Below are 12,533 nucleotides of genomic sequence, written 5' to 3'. Positions count from 1 at the left end.
AACTTATAAACTAAAATTCATTAAATTAGATATAATTTATTTAAAACAATTATTTATAATTTTTTAATAGCAAATCAGTGGCTGCCGTATATGCTGCATCTTTACCAATTAATTTTTCTACAATTGCTAATCCAAATTCAGATGAAAATGCAGGACCCATACTTGTTATTATATTATCTACAAATAAATTAATATAAATCAACAAAAAAAGAATAACTTTTTTGTCAAAATTGATGATTAGCTTTACCATCAATAACGACTACTTCACTGTCATTATAATTATAATAATCTTTCAGATTATATTTTACTGACGGATGTGAAGTAATTTGTTTTCCTTTTGCTATTCCATGTATTCTTAAAACATTAGGAGCAGCACATATAGCAGCTATAATTCTATTTTCTGATTCATGTATTTTCAATATGTCACCAACTCTAGAAGACTAAAAGAAACATTTTTTTATTGAAATCATAAATTATTTTAATAAAGATCCAGAGTATTTGTTTACTGCAGCTAAATTTTTCCAGCCTGCACCACCTGGTAGTATTACAGCATCAAATTTTTGATCCTTAATATCTTCAATATTTGTATCTGTACAAATTTTTATATCTCGACTGCATTTTACACATTCTTTGTCAGTTATACTTGCAATAGTTACTGCCACCTTAACATAAATATTGGATATTAAATGTTAGAACCATTAAATTTTTTATTTAATATTAACAAAATGTTAAAATGTATAAATTTATTACTTATAAAATAAAAATGAAATATGCATTTGGAAATGAAACTTAATTGTAGCAGAAGTATTTAATAATAAGTATATATAAACATTGTATTTATATTAATAATGAAACCGATAAGGTTAAGCATTGTTTTACCATTTACCTTCGCACGTCGTAATATATCAACTGTTACAACTGCTTCCATTTCCTCCGCATCTTCAGCTAACAAGCATAGCGCTGTTTTTAGTGCCATTGTTAAATAATAATACACCTTAAACTTGTATTTTAAAAAACGTAGTTCTAATTTACTATATCGCTATGAAGATAAAATATAATCTGTAAAATAGTATATATACGTTATAAAAATATGACGTATATGCCATTTCCAGCATTCCGAAAATCTGTAACATCACATCTCGTTGAACTAAATACAAATTATAAAGAAAAATAGAGAACAAATTATAATTATTAAATCAATTCAAAATCAATAAAATTAAAAAACTTATTAAAAAAATTAATATATTTTTTTTATTAGAATGAATTATAATTTTTATTTATAATGAAGTTTGGATTGACTCGAATTTTAATTTTTATTTATATACCATATATTTTTGAAATGTAAAATATTTATAATAATGAAACGTAATTGAACTTGTTGAAACGTATGAGACTGTATTACACAAAATATAATATTATAAAAATATATTGTCATAAGAAAATAAACTTAGGATACCAATTTCTGTAGATAAGCTTATTGACTATTTAAATAATAGCAGAACTAGCAACTACTGAATTATACTTACACAGAGAATATTGAAACCTCAGGTTATAAAAACACCTAACAGTGAGAATAGAATTCAGCTCTTATTAATCATTTATGTTAATTAAATATTAATGACAAATTTAAATTTAATATTATAAATAAATTTGACTAAAAATAATTATTATCCAATAACTTTGAAAGAAATATTAATGTTACAATAAGAAAAAAAAAACAAAGGTAAATCACTGCATAATAGTTATATGATTCAGTAAATAAGAAAAATAGTGCTACAAATTTTTATATCGATTACCACAAACACGATAGAGCCATGATAAAAGTAATGTTCCAAACTAGTTAATTGGTGCTAAGTAAATATAGTATATTTTATTTGGTGCGAATGTAAATTAATTTACATGTCATAATTATCTGCATAAACGAATGATTTCCTTATTTATGAAAGCTATTCAAAATAATTATAATTTTATTTTGAACATATAATAAAAAGATGTAAAAAATAAACTAGCAGATTTTTTATCAGGAATCTAGGAATCGTAAGATTTTTATTACATGATGGATGTACTTAATTATTAGTCATATCGTTTATTCATAAGAATAGTAGAATTAAATTAAGTACTTTTTTTACACAAACAATTTTAAATTACTGGACGATTAGTTGACCTCGAGTTTATTTGCTATACTTTAAAATATCTGTAACTCAAAGGTATAGGTATAACAGCATATATATATCATAATTACAAGTATAAGGCGCAAGCTGCGTTCAATACTTATGCATACAATAGAAGTTGAATAAACATACAATGATAAAACAGACTATAAATAAAGCGGGCGTTATCGCCAAAACTGTTATAACTTATTGAAACGAGAGCGATAACACCAAATGTACGGAAGACATGATTACTTAAGAGAAAACATGATAAAGTAATTCTAAAAAAAGTTTTTAAAAGTGCTTGTCTGCTTTTTTTAAGATCTTGGGATATATTATTTATGCACTTTAATTTTAATAATGTTCAAATCGAAAGATACGTTTATTATACCTCTACATACATATATACCCGTAACTATTAGACTCGGTACAGCATATTAACTACACATAATGGTACATGAGAGATCCCCCTCCCCCTTAAACACGTCAATCGGGTACTTATAGGATTCCTTTTTTCATGTATGAGAACTTTGCGTCACTATCGCCAACATTAATACTAACCGCTACTGTTAGTGTATTATAAGAAGATATATTGCAAAATCTGACTGTGGAACATACAGACTTGAAACAACTCTCCCACGCACATCAATCCAATATTTGACGATAGCGACGGCATGTAGTCGTATTCAAAAAACCAGTCTCTCATCCAAATCTCTATTCCTGCTACAAACGAGTTTGACACAAAATGTTAAATGACTGTAAATGACAGTCAAAACTTTATTCCCTCTCTGGTGCACTCACTGATTTTTTGGCTACACTTTAATTTCTATTATTAATACACTATGTGGTAGAATTTTTAACATTTTCTTCTATTATATAATTTATCATCAAACACATAAAAACTATTGATACAGTCAACCTTTAATAAACTTATGTGCAATTGAATAAATCAATCATTTTTTTATTTGATATTTTTCAAATAATGTTTAAATAAATATCGATTTTTTGGCAATTTATTAAAATTGTTTGTAATCGTAAAATTGTGCTAAGAACAAGTATCGATGATATACATTTTTGACAATAAATTCTTTGTGTATTCAGTAATTAGAAGAAATCTAATAAATAGCCTAGAAATGTTATTTTCTTTTAATATGTAACTAATTAATATAATCGTTATTTAAAATTTAAACTAATATGAAATATTGATAAAAATAAACAAAAACGTATTTTCTTTTACCAAAATTAATAAACTTAAAATCCACAGTTATGAATTTTTATCGGATATTAGAAATTGAGCAATGACATATTCTACAATAACAGTTTTTCAATTTTTACTTATGAAATTACCAGAGTTCATTATAAATAAATTCATGAATTTTATAGAACAGTTCAAATCAAGTCAATTTATGAAATGAATTGAAAATCTTATATTATTTCAAAATAAAAATCATTTTATAATTAAAAAAAAAATCCATTTAAACAAAACAAACAAATTATTATATATGGAGCTAAAAAAGAACTGTCCTATATAGTATTTCTATTATTTTTATTTAGCCACTTTTAATATTTTAAATACCTTATAAAGATTTGTATAAATAGTTCCATTGTATCTGAATTATTGTTAAGAACACTGGATTTATCAATACGTGAATTTACGCGTGTATAAATAAGTTTGCATTGATATAAAATATGTAGAAGCTGAACTTACGTGTAAAAATTTGAATTTTATTTTACTTATATAGTGAATTGATTACATTATGATAGATGTTAAAAATAAGCGTAAAGCAATTTTTGAATATTAAAATAGTGCATAAATAAAAAATATAATCACTAATATCAGTCGTTAATTAATTTTTTAAATGAAACGAGTATGATTTACATACTTTTAAGAAAATATTAAAAATTTATCTTTATTAAACATCACACAAATAAATTAATATTCAATGGAATTTATTTTTCTTAGGAAAGGTATACCATAGTTTTCATTCTTTTTATACTTAACAGTAGTGACTTAACTGAAATATATTTATTGACTTTAAAATATATTTTTAATGGTTGTATTATTTTTATTATTTATCACTTTTTAAATGAATGATTATTACTTTATAAATATATCATTGTGTTTTAATACTCATAAATATATTAAATATTTAAATTTGTTTCTAACTAAATATAGATATTTTCACGTTATTTATTATAAATGAAATTAATAAATTATAATGCTTCAAAAATTTTTTGCAGTATTATTTTTAAATTAAAAATAAAATTTAATTAAATGGTATGCATTCATAATTAATTACGAAAAAATAATCTATTTTTTATGCTTTGTGTCTTACTTTTATAATCATTAATAATAATAAAACCATATATTGAAGGGTTAAATAATTAATTATAGTATTAATACATATATAGATATCTCTCTCTCTCTCTCTCACGCATACCTCACTCACTTACACTCACAAAATACATTATTAATTTTAATATTACGATAATTTTTATAGCATTTAAAAAATATAAATAAAGTATTTGATATGTTATATTTTTAACTATAATAAATCGCAATAGAAATATATTTAATATTTCTTGTACAGTTCATTCAATTACTTTTAAATTCATCTTGAATAAATTTAGTATATTTTAAAAGTACAAAAATATTTCTTTCTGTGCTCATGATGTAATATTTGTAAAAAGAGAAATAATTAAAGAATGAGCTTGCTCATAAAATAATTCTAATTAATTTTAAAATACAGATCGATTATAGTAAAAACAATTTAAAAAAAGGTATGAATAGTAAATAAATTCAAAATGTCATAAAAAATATTTTCAGTTCTCACTGAGACATCTTTGGCAATATTTAATTTGTCATTATTAAATCATGTAAATATTGTATTCTAAGAGTGTAGATTTCTTTACAAAATTATTAGCTTGACCCATCCCTTTAAAAATACATTGAAAATCCGAGGCATCCAACACAACACGGCCACATTTTGAGAAAACTGAAGCTAACCAACCACCCAGTATATGTAAGTAGACAGCAGTATATAATAGTAAGCGACCGTCACAATTCCTCTATTCCACTCTACTCTTTTTTCTCACTTTAGTGTGAGTAAGAAAGAACGAGGTACTTGGGCGGGCAGCTAGCGGACTCACTTTGAGAATAACAAAACTGGAGTCAGCGTGTGAGACGAGGACGGAACTAAAAACGTATGGAAGAGAGGAAACTCGGAAAACGAAACCCGAAACGAAATATACGCACACGGGCTTATCCATGCACAAATATAGTGCAAGATGGCGACATTTGGATATTGTGGGTGCTGGTGCTGAAAGTCGAGAGATAATTATTTTCCTGAAAAAGAAATAAAGAAGTACTGAAGTGCTCAAACGTCTTGTATTCACCCGCCCTCTTTCTTCCATCCATCAGCCACCCTCATTGAGTCGTCGAGAACAAGAAGCATCGAAAAAAAGAGCTGTATTGCATGGCGCTCGACAGCGGTGCTCCGTGTGCTATGTGCTTGCGATTCTCGTCATCGTTACTATTGTTGCTTTGACTATTAATATTACCACCCTGCAGCCGGTGATCTATTTTCTGGTATCGGCAAATAAAACACTATACATCAATCTTACTGGACGCAGAGGTGTATGAGTCAAGGCACCCTTCCCCTTCATTACCCCTAATATCCTATTCGTTAGTGGGGTAAGTCTAAGAGCTTCGCTGTTATCCGAGCGTATCGTCTAACCAGAGCCGTTGTCGTTATAATTGCGGTAAACGACATTGAAGAGGAACATCTTGCTCGTGCGAAGCGCTTGGTGCTAGAGTAACGAAGATAATCAGTACATAAAGTGAACAAGCGAACTGATAGGGAGAAAGAGACAAAAAGAGAAAGCAAGAAACAAAGAGACAGAAAGAAGCTGTGAAGACAAAAAACAATGCGAGGAACGCGCCGTCGCCGTAGCTCCTGTTAGATATTTAGGGCCACTGCTGCGTGTTCTTTGGCCCACTCGGTAAGTTATTTATCATTAACTTAACTTTTTCTTGCAATTTTTTAAAATTTCTACCTTTTCATTAAAATATATGTTTTCCTTAGTTTACGTTTATTACATTTATTCGTTCCTTTTCTATAAGTAGCATTAGTGCACGAGTAAGTACGGAGTTTGAGTGCGCACACTGTGCGTGAAACTTCTCCCTTGTCTTTGCATAATATACATTATCAGAGTATACAAGAGTTTTGGAATATATATTTTTTGTTTTCTTTACTTACAATTTTTTAAAATTAGCTTTTCTGTTCGATTTTATTCATGGCCATCATAGTCAGTAAACGTTGTGCCAAGATGCGTGTGTAAACGAGTGACAGATTTGACGCGTTTCTTCTCTCTCTTCTGCTGCGTTGCTATATCAACCTCTTCATTTTTTGGGCTCTGACGCACCAATCTGTCCCTTTCTACATTTTATATATGCATTTCTTTTCTCTCTTCCTTTCATACACCTTCTGATTTTCACTTCCTCTCTCTCTCTCGCTCTCTCTCACTTCAATTTCTTCTTTCTCTCTTTTTTTGTCTCATCTCCATCCGACGCAAATATATGAATGCAAATGTAAATCGTGTATAGGTGTAAGAAGCAGTCTCGAAAACATACATGATCTCTGCTATTCAGAATAGCTTTTCGTAAAAAGCGAGCAATTTTCGTAGATATTTTAGAGATCCCGAGTTTCAATTAATGCATTTCTAGGTAAGAGGAGAGAAAGAATGAAATATATCTGTGGGTAGCATATTCAATAAGAATTAAAATAAGAAAAGGAAGAGGTGCATGTAATTGGCACAGGATATATGAAATTTCATGATAAACGAAAATGTGCCCTTTGCTTCATAGGCGGAAGCTATAAAACGATACCTTTTTTAATATATATATATATATATATATTACTGAATATTAACTCTTATTAACGCGCGCGCTTTCTTTGCAATTCATGTTTATGTATTGTTTACAGTTTTTGCCTTGGTTAGAACCCACTTTGATCGTAACATTAAAAAAATTATTTTACTAGAATGATCAGATCTGCTAATTTTTGTTTTAATAAACAACTATCTAATTCTTTTATTAATTATATACCGCATTGTATGAACAGTAAAGAATATCTATGTGATACCTCATACCTACAATAAAAAATGACATTCTTTTTCTATTGTTGTATAATTTAATATTAAATTGATTAACATCTGTAAATTCATATTTAATTTATATAAAGTTTTAAGAGTAAGAATATAATAAAATTTTATATAGATTTTAAGAGAATAAAAATATTTGTATAAAAAATATTTTCTTCAGTGTAATTAATGAATAGATTACATAATTATATATGTTATTTTTTAAATTATTAATAAATATTCTGTATTAAAACTATTTAAATTTTGTATTACAATAATTAGTTGGCTACAATATAATTACTAAAATATTACAAAAATAATTATTGAATATTAAGATTATCGTTAAAGCTTTTATTAGAAAAGAAGATTAGAATTATTAGAAGATTTGATTAGAAAAGAAAATTAATTTTCTTAGTACATAGCATATAAAAATAATTCAAATAGATTATTGAAATTCTGTTTATAAAATACTTATAGATTAAATATGTAGTTTAGGAGGTGGATGGTAGGATTTTACTCAAAAATCAAGATCAAAAGTAATCGAAACCCTGGAGGACAGTGGAGCTTTGGAGGAAGGGGAGATGTCAGCTGGAACTCAAGGCGAGATACGGGTTGGTCCATCACACCAGGTTTGCTCATTTCTCGATCAAAATTCCTTTGCCACATAGCTATACTGCAGCACAGCGTACCTAACTCAAGGCTTGTTTATATAACTTTTCATGTAATATATAAATATTATAAATATACGTGTACACATAAAATATCAATGTCAATTTTATTTGGTATAAATCTGTCTTGAGATTAATACAACAGAATCTTAGTAATATATACATACATGCAGACATACATCATACATACATACATATATATATATATATATATATATATATATATATACTGTGTGTTTTAATATACTTTTGTCATAGCTTATGTGTAAGACTGATATGTTAATTTGCAATTGACAATAGAGGATATTTATTATTTATAATTAATAATGTATTGAATATTATTTTTAATGTAGTTTATATAAATTATAATTATAATAATCTTGAAATTATATTCTCATAAAATATATTATTATGATTGTTATTGACCTATTTTTAGTTATTTAAATAATAAAGTAATTCTTTCAATAATTAATTTAATCGAAATGCAACAATCTGTTTAAATTTTTCTCAAGGCTAGAATTTTCAGTTTAAATAACTGACACTACTTTTTATTACTGTTATTACTGTGCTAAGCTGTCTTATTTATGTAAACATCACTTTTTGATAATTATATTTATAGTGATGACATTAAAATTAATGTATTTCTTAATGTATGTTTGAGTAATTTTTAGTTATGATTGAATAAACATAAAATGTAAAATTAAAGTTGGCGAAATTATTAATGCAAAATTACAAATGTATATATTAATAATTTAGAATATTTGTTTTGTTAATTCCTTTTGCTTTGCTTACATAATCCTTGAAAAACTGTGTTGTGTTGAAAAAAAGTTGTTTATATTTTTGCATTGGCAGATAGAAAGCAAGTATTAATGAAAGAAAAAAGCAAGAGGTGTTATATACATAATTAGAAGACAAGAGAGCACAATGGGTAGTTTAAAAAATCTCAATCTATATAATTTGGATGATTAAAAAAATATAAAGAAAAACAAGCTGGAGTATAGGTGCGTATGACTAACTTGCTTTCGCAGTGAAGCTAACAGCGCACAATCCCGGATTTCTGATACAGGACCTGGTTTCTTGCCAGGCCCATTTGCCTGAGTATCGGCCGGGTATCCCTCCTGGAGAACTACTTCCTGATCCAGAGTTTTCTAAAGAACGAGAGGAATTAAGATGGATTCCTGCAATGACATTGGATATGGACTTACTCATGTACCTGAGAGCGGCACGATCTGTAGCTGCCTTTGCTGGTATGTGTGATGGAGGATCACCAGATGGTTGTGTGGCAGCATCCCGAGACGATACTACCATTAATGCACTTGATACATTACATGATTCTGGCTATGACGCAGGAAGAGCTTTGCAAGCTTTATATAAATGTGCTGTACCCAAAGGCATTGATAAAAAATGGTCTGAGGAAGAGACTGTAGGTGCCAGGCAATATTTATATAAAGTTTTAACCTGATATAAATCAATACCTTGTTTTTATTTATCTTTTGCAGAAGCGCTTTGTTAAAGGTCTTCGACAATTTGGAAAAAACTTCTCTCGTATTAGGAAAGATCTTTTACCACACAAAGATACGGTAATTCATTCAATATTTTATTGGTACAACAATTTTTTGTTATTCCAAGTTCTATTCATATTTTATATAGATGAAGAATAGTTGACTAGTTATATAAGTAAACGTAATATATATTCTAATTATTATAACCACTATAAACTGAAGTATTCAATATATCTGTTAATAAAATTTAAGTAAAATAAAAATATACTCAAGAAAGCCATACTATTATCTGTAATGTTTATTTTAAGTGGTATTGAAGCATTCATTATATGTTTTAAATAAAAGCTAATAATAATTTTCTAAATACGATATTAATATTTCTTTAAATTTTCAATAGTTCGAATGAACTTCCATGCTATAAGTATATATAATATTGATGTAAGGTTGTATAATATATTGATATAAAGTTAATCTCTAATTTTTTTAAAAATCCAATTGATGAAATGATAAAATAAATCAATGAAAATATTTGTAAATGATGAATTTAAATTAAAATTAAAATTGTTGCTTGAAAAATAAATTAAATCTATAAATTTTACTATCTTTTAAAAAAATTGATATTATTATTGGACTGTATAATAATTTAAATATGTATTTCTATTATCAGACTCAAAATTATGTTAACTGTTTTAGCCGGAACTTGTTGAGTTTTACTATCTGTGGAAGAAAACGCCTGGAGCAAACAACAATCGCCCACATCGGCGACGTCGGCAAGGATCACTCCGTCGTATTCGTAATACGCGTAATTCACGAGCAGGCACGCCGAAGGAGGAAACAACCACGCCAGTCAGTGGTGAAACACCAAGCACGAATAATTCTAAGGAAAGTATTACCACGGAACCCGAAGGTAGTAACGGTGGATCGCTCAGCTGTACTGGTCCTACAGCATCCAGCAACAGTAATCCCATTACCGGCGAGGTGAGCTCCGTTACAGAAGACGACAATTCCGAAGAAGATAGCGACTCGCGCGATACAAATACCAACGGAGTTACACACTCTTGTCAGCACTGTTTTTCTAACAGCTCCAAGGATTATCAGGTTATTGTTTTATTTACCTTACCAAATACATTTATCATTACTTACATAAGTGGCTTCATATTAGTATAAGAAAAGGAAGATTCACATAATAATCAATGAATTCAATATGATAAATAAAAAACATATTTAGTCTTTTACTACTATATTATACCAATATTGTATTATTATTTGTTACATTTTTATGATTTTTATTGTTATTATAAGATAAAAATTAACAAAAATAATAAGAAATAAAATAAGACATAAGTAATAAGACATTAAATTTTAAAAAATCTTACCAAAATCGTATTAAAAGTTAAATAAAACATAACTTTTGTTTGCAAAATATGTATATACATGCAGACTTGAATTTAGATGAATTCTTAAACTCTCTCTCTCATATATATATATATATATATATATATATATATATATATATATATATGTATGTGTGTGTATGTGTGTGTGTGTGTGTGTGTGTGTGTGTGTGTGTGTATTTGATATATACTAAAATATGTATTGCTATTTGTAATATAATTCACTCTTAAATTTTTTTAAAAAAAATTATTTTTAAAGTTAATCTAGAAATTTTTTAATTGAGTTAGATGTAAGATATCTATTTTATGGTTAGTACTTCAATTATTTAAATATATTCTGAAATATTATTTATTTATATCCTTAATAATAGTTATTTAATTAACAATTATAATATTTTGGTAATAGTTTTGTTATAGTAATGACAATAACAAATGATAATAAAATACAAAAACAAACTATATAAGCATATATAAAATTATACTAGAATTATTAATTATATTTTTAGATTTTCTAGAAAATAATAATTTTTTTTTAAATAAACTTAAATAAATAAAAAAATGCAATAAATGATAAAAAATATCAATGAAATAAAAAATTTATCATAAAATATTGATTATATGAAACTTGGCAATATTTGAAAAAAAATTTATATTTTAGATAAAAAATTAAAAACAAATTAAAATCTATTTTATTCATAATTCGTGTTATCTTGAAATTGTTCAAATATTTAAATAATTCTAAGAATTATTACTATAAATATAATTTAATATTATAAATATTTTTTATAAATATGAATAATTGACTTAATTTGAAATTTTTCTTTAAAATATTTATTTTTCAATAAACTAATTTAGATTTTGTAGTTTAATTGACTTATATATAAAATGTTGGAATAATAAAACACAGTTAAATAATAAAAGAGATATGACATTTAATAAAATAATGTCTTTAATATTTTTTTTATATAATTGAGTATATTAAAAATAATAAAGAAAAAATCTATTATTATTTTACCAATATAAAAATATAAATAATTATGTTTATAAATATTTAGTACTGTCCATACTTTCATTTTTTTATAGTAATATTTCTGTAGTAATATTTAAAATATTGGTTATATAAAATAATTGTTTCAAACTTAAATAATTTAAAACTAAATTAAACAAGTATTGTATTTTGTTAAATATTAAAATGTCATTCTATTTTCAATTTAACAATGTGTATAATTGTATAAAAATGTAGACTAATATAAAACTATTGTACATTTTTACAATTTTTTATTTACATTAAGATTTGATTTACAAAAAAAGTTAATAAATCTAATAATTTAAATTGTAGAAACTATAATACCTAGTTATTCAAATATTGAATAAAATATATTACAGAAATGTTATTTGATTTAAGAATTTATATACAATATTAATTTTGAAAATCTGTAAAAAATATTTTATTTAACTAATGATTACAAGTTATTTATCTTTTTAAAATTAATCTAAAATTAAATTTTTTAGTATATATAATATGGTCAATATATATTATTATATTAAAAATGTGTAATTAAAAATAGAATATACGTAATAAACATGATAAATATTATCTACATAAAATTGAACTGAAGTTAATTGATTTTTGATTAGGTCACTGGTAAGGACAGATTACTTCTCTGTGCGGAATGC

The 12,533-nt window shown here is 25.9% G+C and overlaps 2 protein-coding genes across 2 annotated transcripts in view; one reads left to right on the top strand and one right to left on the bottom strand.

Annotated features, from left to right (window-relative positions):
• Nucleotides 1-25: 25 nt before the first annotated feature.
• On the bottom strand, nt 26-1,013 carry LOC105366644 (protein DJ-1). The gene is made up of 4 exons (XM_011505149.1): nt 887-1,013; nt 507-662; nt 248-440; nt 26-177 (listed from the first exon to the last, which is right to left on the bottom strand). Exons 1-4 carry the CDS (start codon nt 974-976, stop codon nt 50-52), a joined length of 567 nt encoding a protein of 188 aa, XP_011503451.1. The 5' UTR covers nt 977-1,013; the 3' UTR covers nt 26-49.
• Nucleotides 1,014-5,313: 4,300 nt separating this feature from the next.
• LOC105366667 (arginine-glutamic acid dipeptide repeats protein) overlaps nt 5,314-12,533 on the top strand; it is a 21,349-nt gene continuing 14,129 nt past the window's right edge. Inside the window, exons 1-5 of the mRNA XM_011505186.1 lie at nt 5,314-6,152; nt 7,783-7,921; nt 8,989-9,383; nt 9,460-9,540; nt 10,156-10,560. Of these exons, the coding sequence (XP_011503488.1) occupies nt 7,795-7,921; nt 8,989-9,383; nt 9,460-9,540; nt 10,156-10,560 (1,008 nt within the window). The 5' untranslated portion in view covers nt 5,314-6,152; nt 7,783-7,794. The remainder of the gene's footprint in view (nt 6,153-7,782; nt 7,922-8,988; nt 9,384-9,459; nt 9,541-10,155; nt 10,561-12,533) is intronic.

The sequence above is a fragment of the Ceratosolen solmsi genome, unplaced genomic scaffold, assembly GCF_000503995.2.
Source record: "Ceratosolen solmsi marchali unplaced genomic scaffold, CerSol_1.0 scaffold9, whole genome shotgun sequence".
Classification (NCBI taxonomy): Eukaryota; Metazoa; Arthropoda; class Insecta; order Hymenoptera; family Agaonidae; genus Ceratosolen; species Ceratosolen solmsi.
This window is presented reverse-complemented; position numbering and strand designations above follow the sequence as displayed.